This window comes from Toxorhynchites rutilus, chromosome 3, assembly GCF_029784135.1.
Source record: "Toxorhynchites rutilus septentrionalis strain SRP chromosome 3, ASM2978413v1, whole genome shotgun sequence".
In the NCBI taxonomy this organism is placed as follows: domain Eukaryota; kingdom Metazoa; phylum Arthropoda; class Insecta; order Diptera; family Culicidae; genus Toxorhynchites; species Toxorhynchites rutilus.
Window position 1 is genome coordinate 295,237,869 of NC_073746.1, and position 11,175 is coordinate 295,249,043.

An 11,175-nucleotide genomic window follows, 5' to 3' on the forward strand; every position below is an offset into this window, starting at 1 on the left:
AAACAAGTTGCGACAGTGTTGCCAGTGCGAAGATTTTTTTTGCGGCGTGTGATGCATTCAACCAGAGTACGTTTATGGCAAGGTAATCTTGACTCGAAGTGTTTCACGACACGATTCACTTATACACTCTCAACTATGACATCTTAGCTTTGACGGGAAGCAGCGATCGCAAAACAATTCACTTTCGTAACTTTCGAATGTTTTTTAATGATTTTTGTAGCGTCGAGTCCAAAGAGAACTTAGCCTTTCATATCTTTTTGAAAAGCTCACACTTTTGTACATGTCATATCAAAAATGTTATGTACAGGGTGGGCCATTTAAAGTGGAAGGATTTGTTTTTGCAATAGCAAAGTAAAGAAGTGGAATTTTAAAATTTTTTTTTTGAAAATAATTTATTTTGGTTCAAGGAGATTTGTTCTAACTACTTTGTGATTATGATATCTCGTAAATGACCGCCTCTGGCCTTGACCGCAAAATGTGCCCTTTTTTCGGCATTTTCCATCACTTTGCCCAATGTTTCGGCCGATATGGCAGCAATTCCTTGTCGGATATTGTCTTTTAGCGCAGCCAGGGTCCTTGGTTTACCAGTGTATACCTTGGATTTTAAATATCCCCATAAAAAAAAGTCAGGAGGCGTCAAATCAGGTAATCTCGGTGGCCAGTCATAATCGCCATTTTTCGATATTAATCTTCCGGGGAACATTTCGCGCAATAATTTGGTCGTGGCAGCCGCTGTATGGCATGTAGCGCCGTCCTGTTGGAACCAGTAATTGTCCAATTCATTATGCGTCGGAGAGTGGTTCGAGCGATGCCTAACTCTTGCGAACGACGGCGACCTGATGTCGATGGAGTCTCTGCAACACTGGCTCGAACGGCATCAATATTCTCGTCGAAACGTCTTGGTCGTTGTCTGGACAGATGACTGGCATTACCAACACTACCAGACGATATAAATTTGGCATATAATCGACGTATAGTGTTGTCTCCAGGCGATGTTTTAACTTTATTTTTATTTTTCCACGCACGTTTAGTTAACACAATTGAGAAGTTATTTTGAATGTACAGCTGAACAATTTCAGCGCGTTGTTTATGTGTGTATTGTTCCATGGTTAAAATGAAATGACGCTTCCAACGCGGTATGACATTTGTTAATCTGACATCTTTGTCAAAAGTTATGGGGTTGCCAGATGCTTCCACTTTAAATGGCCCACCCTGTAGTATGTTTTATTATTATTATTATTATTATTTTGAAATATATCGGCTTTTTTAGCAATACTTGGTTTCCTATTCATAGAAAAAGTAACTTTTGAACCGCTTGACCGATTTATGATATGATCACAATGTATGAGAGATATTCAGATGAAGTGACTAAGAACAAAGATTACCCGCACCTCAAGCGGATACATACAGTCAATCGCAAAATTAAGTATACACATGCTACTTGACGATATTTTCCATTTATTCGGCACAAAATATTTTTAATACATTTATTCTTTTGATGCATTTTAGTATACGCGCAATGAAATTCCGCGAAAGTTTTCTGGCTAACTATATAACCCTAAAAGATGAAAGAATCTCAATTTGAAAAATTGAGTGTACCGTTTTGTCTCAAATTCCGAACACTTAAGCTTTGTTGGTCATTAGACAGTGTCTCATTACTCAAAATTGTACTTTATCGCGAAATTAATGTGGTTTGTGGATACAATAGAGCCTTTTCTTTCATTTTTCCGCCATAAAATTTATTTACAAATACATATTTACGGTGAAAAACTAAAAATATGTTTGATTACATTTGTCTCAAATTCCGAATAGCATTTTTTTTAAATCCTAACTTTTGAACTACTTCACCGATTCAGATGATCGACGTATCAAATTAAAGCCAAATAGCTATTTTGCTTTGGAAAAAACTATACTCCCAAAAATTCGGATTTTGTGCTTCGAAACATGATTCAAATTCCGAATTTGCTAACGCAAACATTTTATCACTGGTTTTGACAGTCACTTTTCTGCAAATGCTTAGTATTATAAGTTAAAGACAGTATCGGTACCTGTAAATCAGGGATTCTCAAACTGTTTTGGGCAATAGACCCCTTTTCCAGAATTAAGCCATACTATAGACCCCCATAGCCAAATTTCTTTGAAAATCTTATCTCTAGTTTTTTTCTTACTGAATATTTATCAATTTGAAATCTTTGCAGTTGGTTAATTGAATAAACTTGACATTATATTCTCACTGAGGCGATCTGGCGTAGTGGTAACATCCGCATCTCTAACGCGAAAGGTCACGAGTTCAACTCACACTCCCGACATTCTTTCAAAAAATGGAAGTAATGTGACAAACCAGCCAAAAGTATTGTAAGTCACTATAATACTGAAGAAAAATTATTTTCTCATCATATTCAACAAAATTAATAGAGATAAAATTTAGTAAATATTAAGTGTAATAAATTATTATTAATACAAATTACTCACAACCTATAAAAACATTCATATCGCAAACCAATCTATCCACAACTAACAGATATCAAAATACGGTTCAATATTGATTAGTTAAAGCCTTAAAGCTCCTCGTTCGTTGATTTTCAAATGGTTCCTTCAGTTTCGCGTTGTTTGTAACCATAATGAAGTCTTTTTCGACAAAGTATGATGATGAAAGACGAGGACGGAAACGAGAAGCAATGTCTCACATCGCAGGATAGTGTTTTCCAATGTTTCGTTATAACTAGAGCATATGACAACCTTGTTTGTACTCCTGCCTCATCTGTGCTGATGATAATCAACTTTTCTTGCACCATTTTTTATCTAAAAATATTTTAGATAAATAATTGTGTAATGCTTCCAAGTGAGTGACATATGATAATATAACATCTTTTTGAAGCTACGACTTCTCCGATATTCTCAGCAACTCAGGTATTACAATATTTAACGTACATATTTTTTATGGTGTATGTAGGGGTAGTGAGCAATAATATCGGAAAAAAATGAAAAATCGATTTTTCTCTGTTTTTTCAAAGATTTTCTGGACTAACACATTTTTTTGGCATTAACCTTATCAACCAGCTTTTATTTTGTTCCTAAAAACTTCCTGTAGAACCTAGCTGATTTTTCAAAATTTGAAGTAAATTAGAGGAGTATTTAATCGCAAATCGTACCAGAAGTACAAAATCCTAAGCGACTCTCAGAATAAACGATTCGTAAAATCTCAAGTTTCTTGAAACATCTCAAGTCAAACCATCTCAAGTTTCCTGAAAAAATTGAAAAAAAATTGTTACGCCATGCACATAGATGACCAAGCATTTTGTGAATTATTTTTCAATCACTTTATTCTAGTGCAAATACCTTGTAATCTCTTGAATTAAATTAGAAGTTGAGTACAGGTTGAGTTGAGTTCAAGATCCAACGTTTTTCAGAAAGCATATGAACTGCAAGTTCAATATACAGCAATAATATTTTCTTCTAAGATATTAGTCATTCTCAGGTTTGCCCATATACAGAATATTCTGTATTTTGCAGATTTTTCACCAAATATCAGATACAGAATCTGTATATATAGAATTACAAATTTTCTGCAGATACAGAATTTAAAGATATGTTTTCAAATTCAAATTTAAATGTTAAATTAATTACTTTTTTTTTCTTTTTTTTTTCTTTTTTTTCGTTGAGTCATGAAGATATGTATATTGAACCATATGAAATGTCACCTCACTTCTCCATTCCTTCTAAGGATGTTTTTGGGACACTTTTTGATAATTCCACATTCATCAGCGTGTGTTGATTGAATATTTTCGCTTCACAATGCCAACAAAACAAAATACTGAAATCGGTTGGCTTCCACAATAATGGACTCTATTTTGAAAGCAAGGAACTATGTATCGGCTCAAGGAGGAGCGTCAAGGATGAAATTGACGGAAAATTCAAGAAAAGTGAAGTTCAACAAAACCATGTATAAACATCATTCAATTTATTATGAGAAAACTTTTTTTACGATTTATTTTACTTCTTTTTTTTGCAGACTTATCTCACTTCTTAACTAGGCGAACCTAGCCAGAATTTTCACCTGCCAAAGGGGGACTAGGCTCTGCGGAATGCACGTATCTGCATGCTCGTGCTGTTTCAGTCCTGACCGAGAAATTGTCGGACAATCGCGCAGGTGCTAAGGATGACCAACTTTTGGATGCCGGCCAATTCCTTCTCCATGTTCAACACCTTTAGCGCTTCCAAAAGTGTCTTCGGGACAATTCCAGTTCCAGAGAGAACGACTGGAACAATTCTTGGGACCTCCCTTAGCCCCCACAGTTCCTTGAGCCCACGGCCAATGGTCGGTACTTGCAGATTTTGCGACCGTGGGTCTCCTCCAGATTCTGGTTCAGTGGAATAGCGACATCGATGATGGTGACTTTGCGGTCGCTCTTGTCGTAAACCATTATATCTGGGCGGTTGTGGTGGATCGAGAGGTCGGTCAGAACAGTGCGATCCCAGTACAGCTTGAAACGGTCATTTTCCAGGACAGGTGCAGGCAGGTACCGGTAGTTTGGTACGTTGTCTTCCAGTAGAGCACATTGGAGCGCCAGTTGTCGATGAACAATACGTTGTTGTGGCGCTCGGTGTAGACTGCGTTGACCAAACCGGGACAGCCTCCCATAATGTGCTCTATGTTTTCACCTGGTTGATGGCACATCCGGCAAATGTCATCAACGTCTTGATGCCAGACGTACCGCCTGCAGTTTCTCGTCGGCATTATCCTGTCCTGGATGGCTATCATGTCGGCTTCTACTACTGAAGAGAGTTCACCACGCGTTAGCCACAGATTAGATGCGGCCTTGTCGACGTGTGGCCGGTCCAGTTGATGGGGGTGGGCACCATGCACTGCCTTCTGCTTCCAAGCTGCAATCTTCTCCTCCACTGTCTGCAGATTGCAGTTGAGTTGGTACTCCGCTTGCGCCAAGTGCAGAGCGCTGTATCCTCTGTCGGCGGCGCAGACAGCCCGGTATAGCGCGTTTTGGTTGGCGCGTTCTGCGAAGTACTCGCGCAGTTGTCGTACCTGGGCAACACACAGTGCAGATATGTCGACTATTCCAAGTCCCCCTTCTTTGCGTGGCAGTGAAACTCTCTCCAGTGCCGATTGAGGATGGTGCATTCCGGCCTCTTTGAATGCTTTCCTCATCCTCCTCTCAAGGTTCTCTAGGTCAGTTTTGCTCCATTTGACTACACCAAAACTGAAGGTCAGCAGGGGAACCGCGAATGTGTTGATCGCGCGTACCTTGTTCCCCGCGTTGAGGAAAGTCCTCAGGACACAGTTCACTCGACTCAAGAACTTGTCTCGCAGCTCCGTCTTGATGTCGGAGTGGCGAATCCCGGTGAGCTGTCGGAATCCAAGATATTTATAGGATTCGCCACGAACCATGTCTCTTATGAACTCGCCGTCATAGACCTCATAACCTCCGGATTCGGTAAGCTGCCCTTTCAGCAGATGGACACAGGGGCACTTGTCGAGGCCGAACTCCATGCAGATGTCCCTGCTTATGTCTTCGACAACCCGGATAGCTACACCTAGACGCTGACGTGAATCAGCGTAGACCTTGAGATCATCCATGTAGAAGGTATGAGTCACTTCTTCATGGGCGCCGTCGCCATACCTTATTTTATAGCCATGACCGTTTCTATTGAGCGTCCTACTGAGGGGGTTCAGTGCCAGACAAAACCAAAGCGGGCTGAAAGAGTCGCCTTGGAATATCCCCCTCTTTATCTGCAGCGTTCTAGACTGCAACACATTTTCCCCATCACTGAGGTGCAGAGACGTACTCTACTGCCTCATCGCATGCTGCAGGAACCTAACGACGACGGGATCAATTTTGTAGAGCTCCAATACCCGGACGAGAAACGAGTGAGGTATGGAGTCATAAGCCTTTCTGTAATCGATGTAGGCCATACTTAGGTTCCGCTGGTTATATACCGCCTGGCCGACTATGGCTGCGTCGATGATGGCCTGGTCTTTGCAGCCATGCGTATTTTTCCTGCATCCTTTCTGCTCTTCTGCGATGATGTGATGCTGTTCGCAGTGAGCAGAAACTTTGGCGGTAATTATGCTGCTCAGTATTTTGTACAGACTCGATAGGCACGTTATCGGTCTGTACTTTGATGGGTTCAATGTGTTGCTGTCTTTCGGGAGGAGGAAGATGACGCCACGGGTGGCGAATTCAGGAAGGTTGTGTGGGTCACGTAGCACCTTGTTGAAGCACTCAGCTATCTTTGGATGTGCGACGGTCAGCTTCTTGTGCCAAAAGTTCTGGACACCATCGGGGCCCGGTGCTGCCCAGTTCCTCAGGTACCGCGAGGCTTCGCGGACATCGTTCTCTCCGACGATGATAACTGGCATCTCTCCAATTTCACCACAACTCTCCTCCTCCCGTCTTAACCACATTTACCCTTCGCGATGTTGTACTGGGGTTTCCCAAATACCAGCCCAGAAGTTCGTCACATCGCTAATATCTGGCAAACCTTCGCGGTAGTCGGGCTTCTCGTCGCTAATGTGGTCGTAGAACGCTTTCTCGTTATCTCTGAACATCCGATTTTGTTCCTGGCGCTTTGCAGAGTCAGAGTAACGTTTCAGCCGTTTAGTTAAGACGCTCAATTGCTGTACCAGTGTGTCGAGTTTTTCCGTCAGCTGGTGAGCTCCCAGCTGGCGAAGTTCAGTAGGCCGCACGATCACAGCAACTTGGCGACATAATTTCACCGATCTGCTGCCTCTTTTGTACGCCATCAGTCTTCCAATTGCGGCGCGCTTGTTTAGGATCCGTTGCTCCAATCTCCTTCGCCATGGAGGCTCACGCCTTTCACGGAGATGTTGGAGCAGTCCGCCTCTTGGCCTAATACGGTATCCTAAACTTTTGGCGGTCGCCACAGCAGCACAGTAAACTTTCAGTTGCAGCTCCTCCATGTTCTCAGCATCAACCAAGTGCAGCGGAAGAACGTGCTCGTTCATGAGCTTTACTGCACTTGTCAGCCTGCGGGAATGCTGCAACTTCGGGATCCTGGGGCGCGACAAAGGGTCCGTGTCGCGGAACTGTGAGATCGCCTCGTCGTAATGGAAGACCAGATCGCGTAGTAGTTGTTGATCTGGCTGTGGATCTTCCGGCTCAGGGGGTTGTTGTACTGTGGCCTCCACTGGTGCTGATTCGCGTGCCCCACTCGCGAATGAATTGCTCAGCCGTACTGAACTTCGTCTCGACACATCGCTTGCTCTGCTTGTTCTGGAGCTTAATTCTCTCTGCACCTGCTGCTTGATCTCGTCGACTTGCGTTTGGGAGAGCATATTGTTGCGTACAATCGCTCTACGCCTCGCGTTCATCGCGTTTTGGTCAAGCCTCCCGACGAACTCTGGATACGCTTCCTCGAACATTGCGAGTATTCGAGGGCGACCGCTCATGTCCGTCTCCAAAGCAGTGCAGATGTAATAGGCGCGGATCACGAATTCATTCATTTCGTGTGTCCACATGATCCGTCGCCTAGTAGTACCCACAAGTGTGGACGACTGTCGTCTGACAGTCGCAACACGCCTCGTAGGCGCAGCGTTTCGTTGGTGATGTCGATGGCTGCTGTTTCCGTGTGGCGGTAGCTCTTCGGGTTGAACCCGGCTGGTGGCCCGCTTTTGCACATCGCCCTCCAGCCGCTGGCCGCTCGCTCTTACGCCCGTTCCAGGACCAGCTCCAGTTCGGGGACCCTCCTCGGGTGATCGCATTCGTAGTATTCGTCTTGACCTTAGCTCCATTGTCTGGGTGTATCTCCTTTGCCCGGGAGACAGCGGGTTGCCAGGCCTCCATGACCCGGGAGGCCTTCCCCGGGAGGGATATAGCGCTCTGACTCGCTCGCACCCCCTCACTTAGCCACTTTCGACACCCGTTCTCGGAGCCAAGACCAGGTGTGTGTTTCCAGTCTTATTTTCATTTTCTTCTTATTTTTATTTTATTTTTTTTTCGATTTATTTTGTTGTATTGATACGACTTAAGCTAACCATAAAGAACAATAAATTCAAAATGAAAATAAACCTTTCTTTCTATATTCTTCCGTTAGTTTTTTGATACAGATATTTTTGCTAGAAATACAGATATACAGATTTTTTCAGAAAATTATACAGGATCAAATGTGGCAATCCTGGTCATTCTTATAACAGGGTGGTTCATGTAACACAACTTATGAAGCATCTTAAATATTTGAATTAAGAACTTTTTTTATCCCTTTTGTTTATTTTAGGCCCATTAGCATTTTAGCTGTAACAGAGCCGAATTTTAATCGTGTACATGTCACATGTATATCATAACTATAATTAGCGCATTACACAGTTGCCATTTTTCGGCGTTAGAGTATTCCCTTCTATACCATTGCATATGGTACACATTTACACAGTAGCCTATTTAGGCGTAAGAGTTTTCTATCTGTTCTTCCATTATCCAGTTAGACCGGACAGCGGAGACAGTTGATTAATCTTTGTTGAGTTATTTATAGAACAGCAGCCCGATGTGTCTTGCAGAGCAGAGCAGTTGTATGGATAAATCGATCTTATTTCGACCGTGGATCGATCCCCATCGCTGATGATTGTTGCGTGAACGAAGTTATTCTGTAACAACACAAAGATGGTCAATGAGGGCCCTGAGTTTTGAACTCACGATCGATCGCTTACTAAGCGAACGCGCAACCAATGTGTTATGTATAATGTTATATATAATAAGAACATGTGTTATAGGGGTCGATATTCAGACTCCGTCGACCCCCAAAATCAATTTTCGGTTCTTTCGACCCCTGAGAAATCGAAATCGACCCCAAGGGGTCGATATCGACCACTTTGAGAAACCCTGCTGTAAATGATGGGAGTGTTTATCATTTAATTATTTATGACAGGAAAGTTCAGTAAATTTACACTTAAAAATGAAGTGTTCGGAATTTGAGACAAAACGGTACACCTTAAATTTCTCCAAACAAACAAACCTTGTAAGTAAGATCATTACAAATTAACGTACTTCTTTCGTCAATGTGTAATGTCAACACCCAACCACTGCTTGGACAGTGTTGGTTTTTGTTTTTTTTTACAATATCATTAAATGTTTGAGAAAGTTCGAAATGGCAAGTAAGAGGAAAGAAGTAGATATTATTACACGTACAATGATAATAGGCGGCGGTGACACTGGATGCAGAAAAGTGGTCGTACAAATTGTATGCAACAGTGAAAATAAACAACCACATTGAGTTGTATTGGTGTGGTTACATTGCTTCCCCCTTGCTTCATTCGAATTCGTCAGCTTCTATCGAACAAAATTGTTTGTTTCTATTCATACAATCAAATTCTCGTGCGTACTCCGAGCCAATGTCACCTTACCCTAAGTAAGACTTGTCGAGGGAAGACATTGCGGGAAATAGCAGCTGCTGTCGGAAGAACCCAATAAAAATATGTAACATTTCCTTACTTTTACTTACATTAGCAATTTATTAGGTCGATTACCGATGCCGATTGGCGTAATGTGGACGCGTCTTAACATATACAGGCTCGCGGCACTAATCAGCATAAAATATAACAAAAAGTTAAATCTAATAACCATTTTTTCACTTGTGCCATACCACTAGTGGATTATATGGGACCATATAAAATACTAGGGATTGATTTTTGTTATCTGTTAACTAACTGTTAACTGTGAACTAATTTCAATTTTTTTAAAGAAAAACTTGAACTGTACACTTAATTTTGCCACGTCTAAAGGTTTTTTTGTTGGTTTTTGAACATGAAGTAGAAATGTGACCATTTTATTTTCTTCTTATCACTACATGAGAGTAAAAAGAAGCGATTTTACGATGAATATAGGTCTTACGATTAACGGTATGGACAAAAATTTGATGTTTTTAGTTAACGTTAAATTGAAGTACGAATGGTGCAAACATGGGGTGAAATAAACAAATACAGGTCAATTTTTTTATTATGAGTAAAAAATCAAGTTGAGCTGGGCGAACCCAGAGCAGACTTTCTTCCGGTAGATCTTTTTTCAATAGAATTGCTGTATAATGAAGTCAACACCACAGCGTGACTAGAATTCATTCAAACAATAATTCATTTCATTATTTCTACTTTGTGGAAGATTTAAACTCTGAACAACGCAACGTGTCACTACTTGCATTCCACACTGTAACCGGTGACATCGCATAAATTGTCTATCGAGGATGCCTTCCTCTCTCTCCGCTTAATTCTCCCACAATCGATGGATTTGAGTTTTCAGAACAAGGAAGAAAAACATCCCGGCACACACCTGAAACGACGGATTACAAGTAATGAACGAAGAAAAAAAACTCAGTCGAAACAGAAAAGTCGCTACCACTTCTTGCATGATTTCGTCTTTACACACTGCAGTGGCTACCTGTGTAAACCTGAAGCACACAGAGGCATCGGCGTACGCATACCTATCATCTTCTCCAATGTATGATCCCAATACGCTGACTTCTCCGATTTCGCTGGAGCGTGTGCAATTGCTGAGCGAAGAAGCGTGTGTGCGGGGGAAGGTGGCACGGTAAAAAAGTAAAAATTACACTCGGGAAAAAATGGACCATTCTTCAGTGCTCGATTCATCGTTCCTTAAGATACTGGACGACCGAACCCACCGATAGAAAGAGAGAAAGAGCAAAATCATGCGGTAAAGATGATAGCAATCATAATAATTGATTACACGTATACCTCCTTCAATTTATTTATCAAAATCTTCCCCCACGGTTCTGAGGAAGATTGGAAAATGCACGAAAATAATGAAAAAAACCTGGATAGGGTCCCAGGGACTCGAGTTGGTAGAGTTAAGGGGCCCAAATAATCTCCGAGAGTGGAAGAGAGAAACCGGTCGCGAGCGAACGTGAGAAGCCAAGTCCTGGATAGAGAGCACGCGAGAGACCGATCTGATCTTCGTTGCGATCTGCCTTGCGGGTCAATCTCTCGACTCTCGCGCGATCAGTTCAGCTCCAACATACGCGAAAGGCAGACACGTCGAATCCGTGCTGCCGCTGGTGGGTGCCGTTTGCCACGATCTCTCTCGCTTTCTTCACTTCTGGCTGATGCTCGATGAGGGCACACAAGATTCAACTGTCCGAGTTTAATTTTTCGGTACCGTAGCCTAGTTCCAGCAGAGACAACCACTCGAAAACCTATAA

General features: G+C 42.1%; 1 protein-coding gene and 1 long non-coding RNA gene across 8 annotated transcripts in view; one reads left to right on the plus strand and one right to left on the minus strand.

The window, feature by feature from the left end:
- The window catches only part of LOC129773633 (tetratricopeptide repeat protein 28), a 472,791-nt gene that overhangs the window by 445,185 nt on the left and 16,431 nt on the right, over positions 1-11,175 (plus strand). The window contains exon 1 of one of the 7 annotated variants that reach the window (XM_055777272.1): positions 10,972-11,128. The exons of the other annotated variants lie outside the window; for them this stretch is intronic. Coding sequence (XP_055633247.1) covers positions 11,087-11,128 — 42 coding nt within the window. The 5' untranslated portion in view covers positions 10,972-11,086. Of the gene's footprint in view, positions 1-10,971; positions 11,129-11,175 lie in introns of those variants that run through there. 7 annotated transcript variants of the gene reach the window in all.
- On the minus strand, positions 10,178-10,783 carry LOC129773636 (uncharacterized). Its single transcript, XR_008742696.1, has 3 exons — positions 10,712-10,783; positions 10,441-10,620; positions 10,178-10,289 (listed from the first exon to the last, which is right to left on the minus strand). It is a non-coding gene; the product is annotated as an uncharacterized LOC129773636 (long non-coding RNA).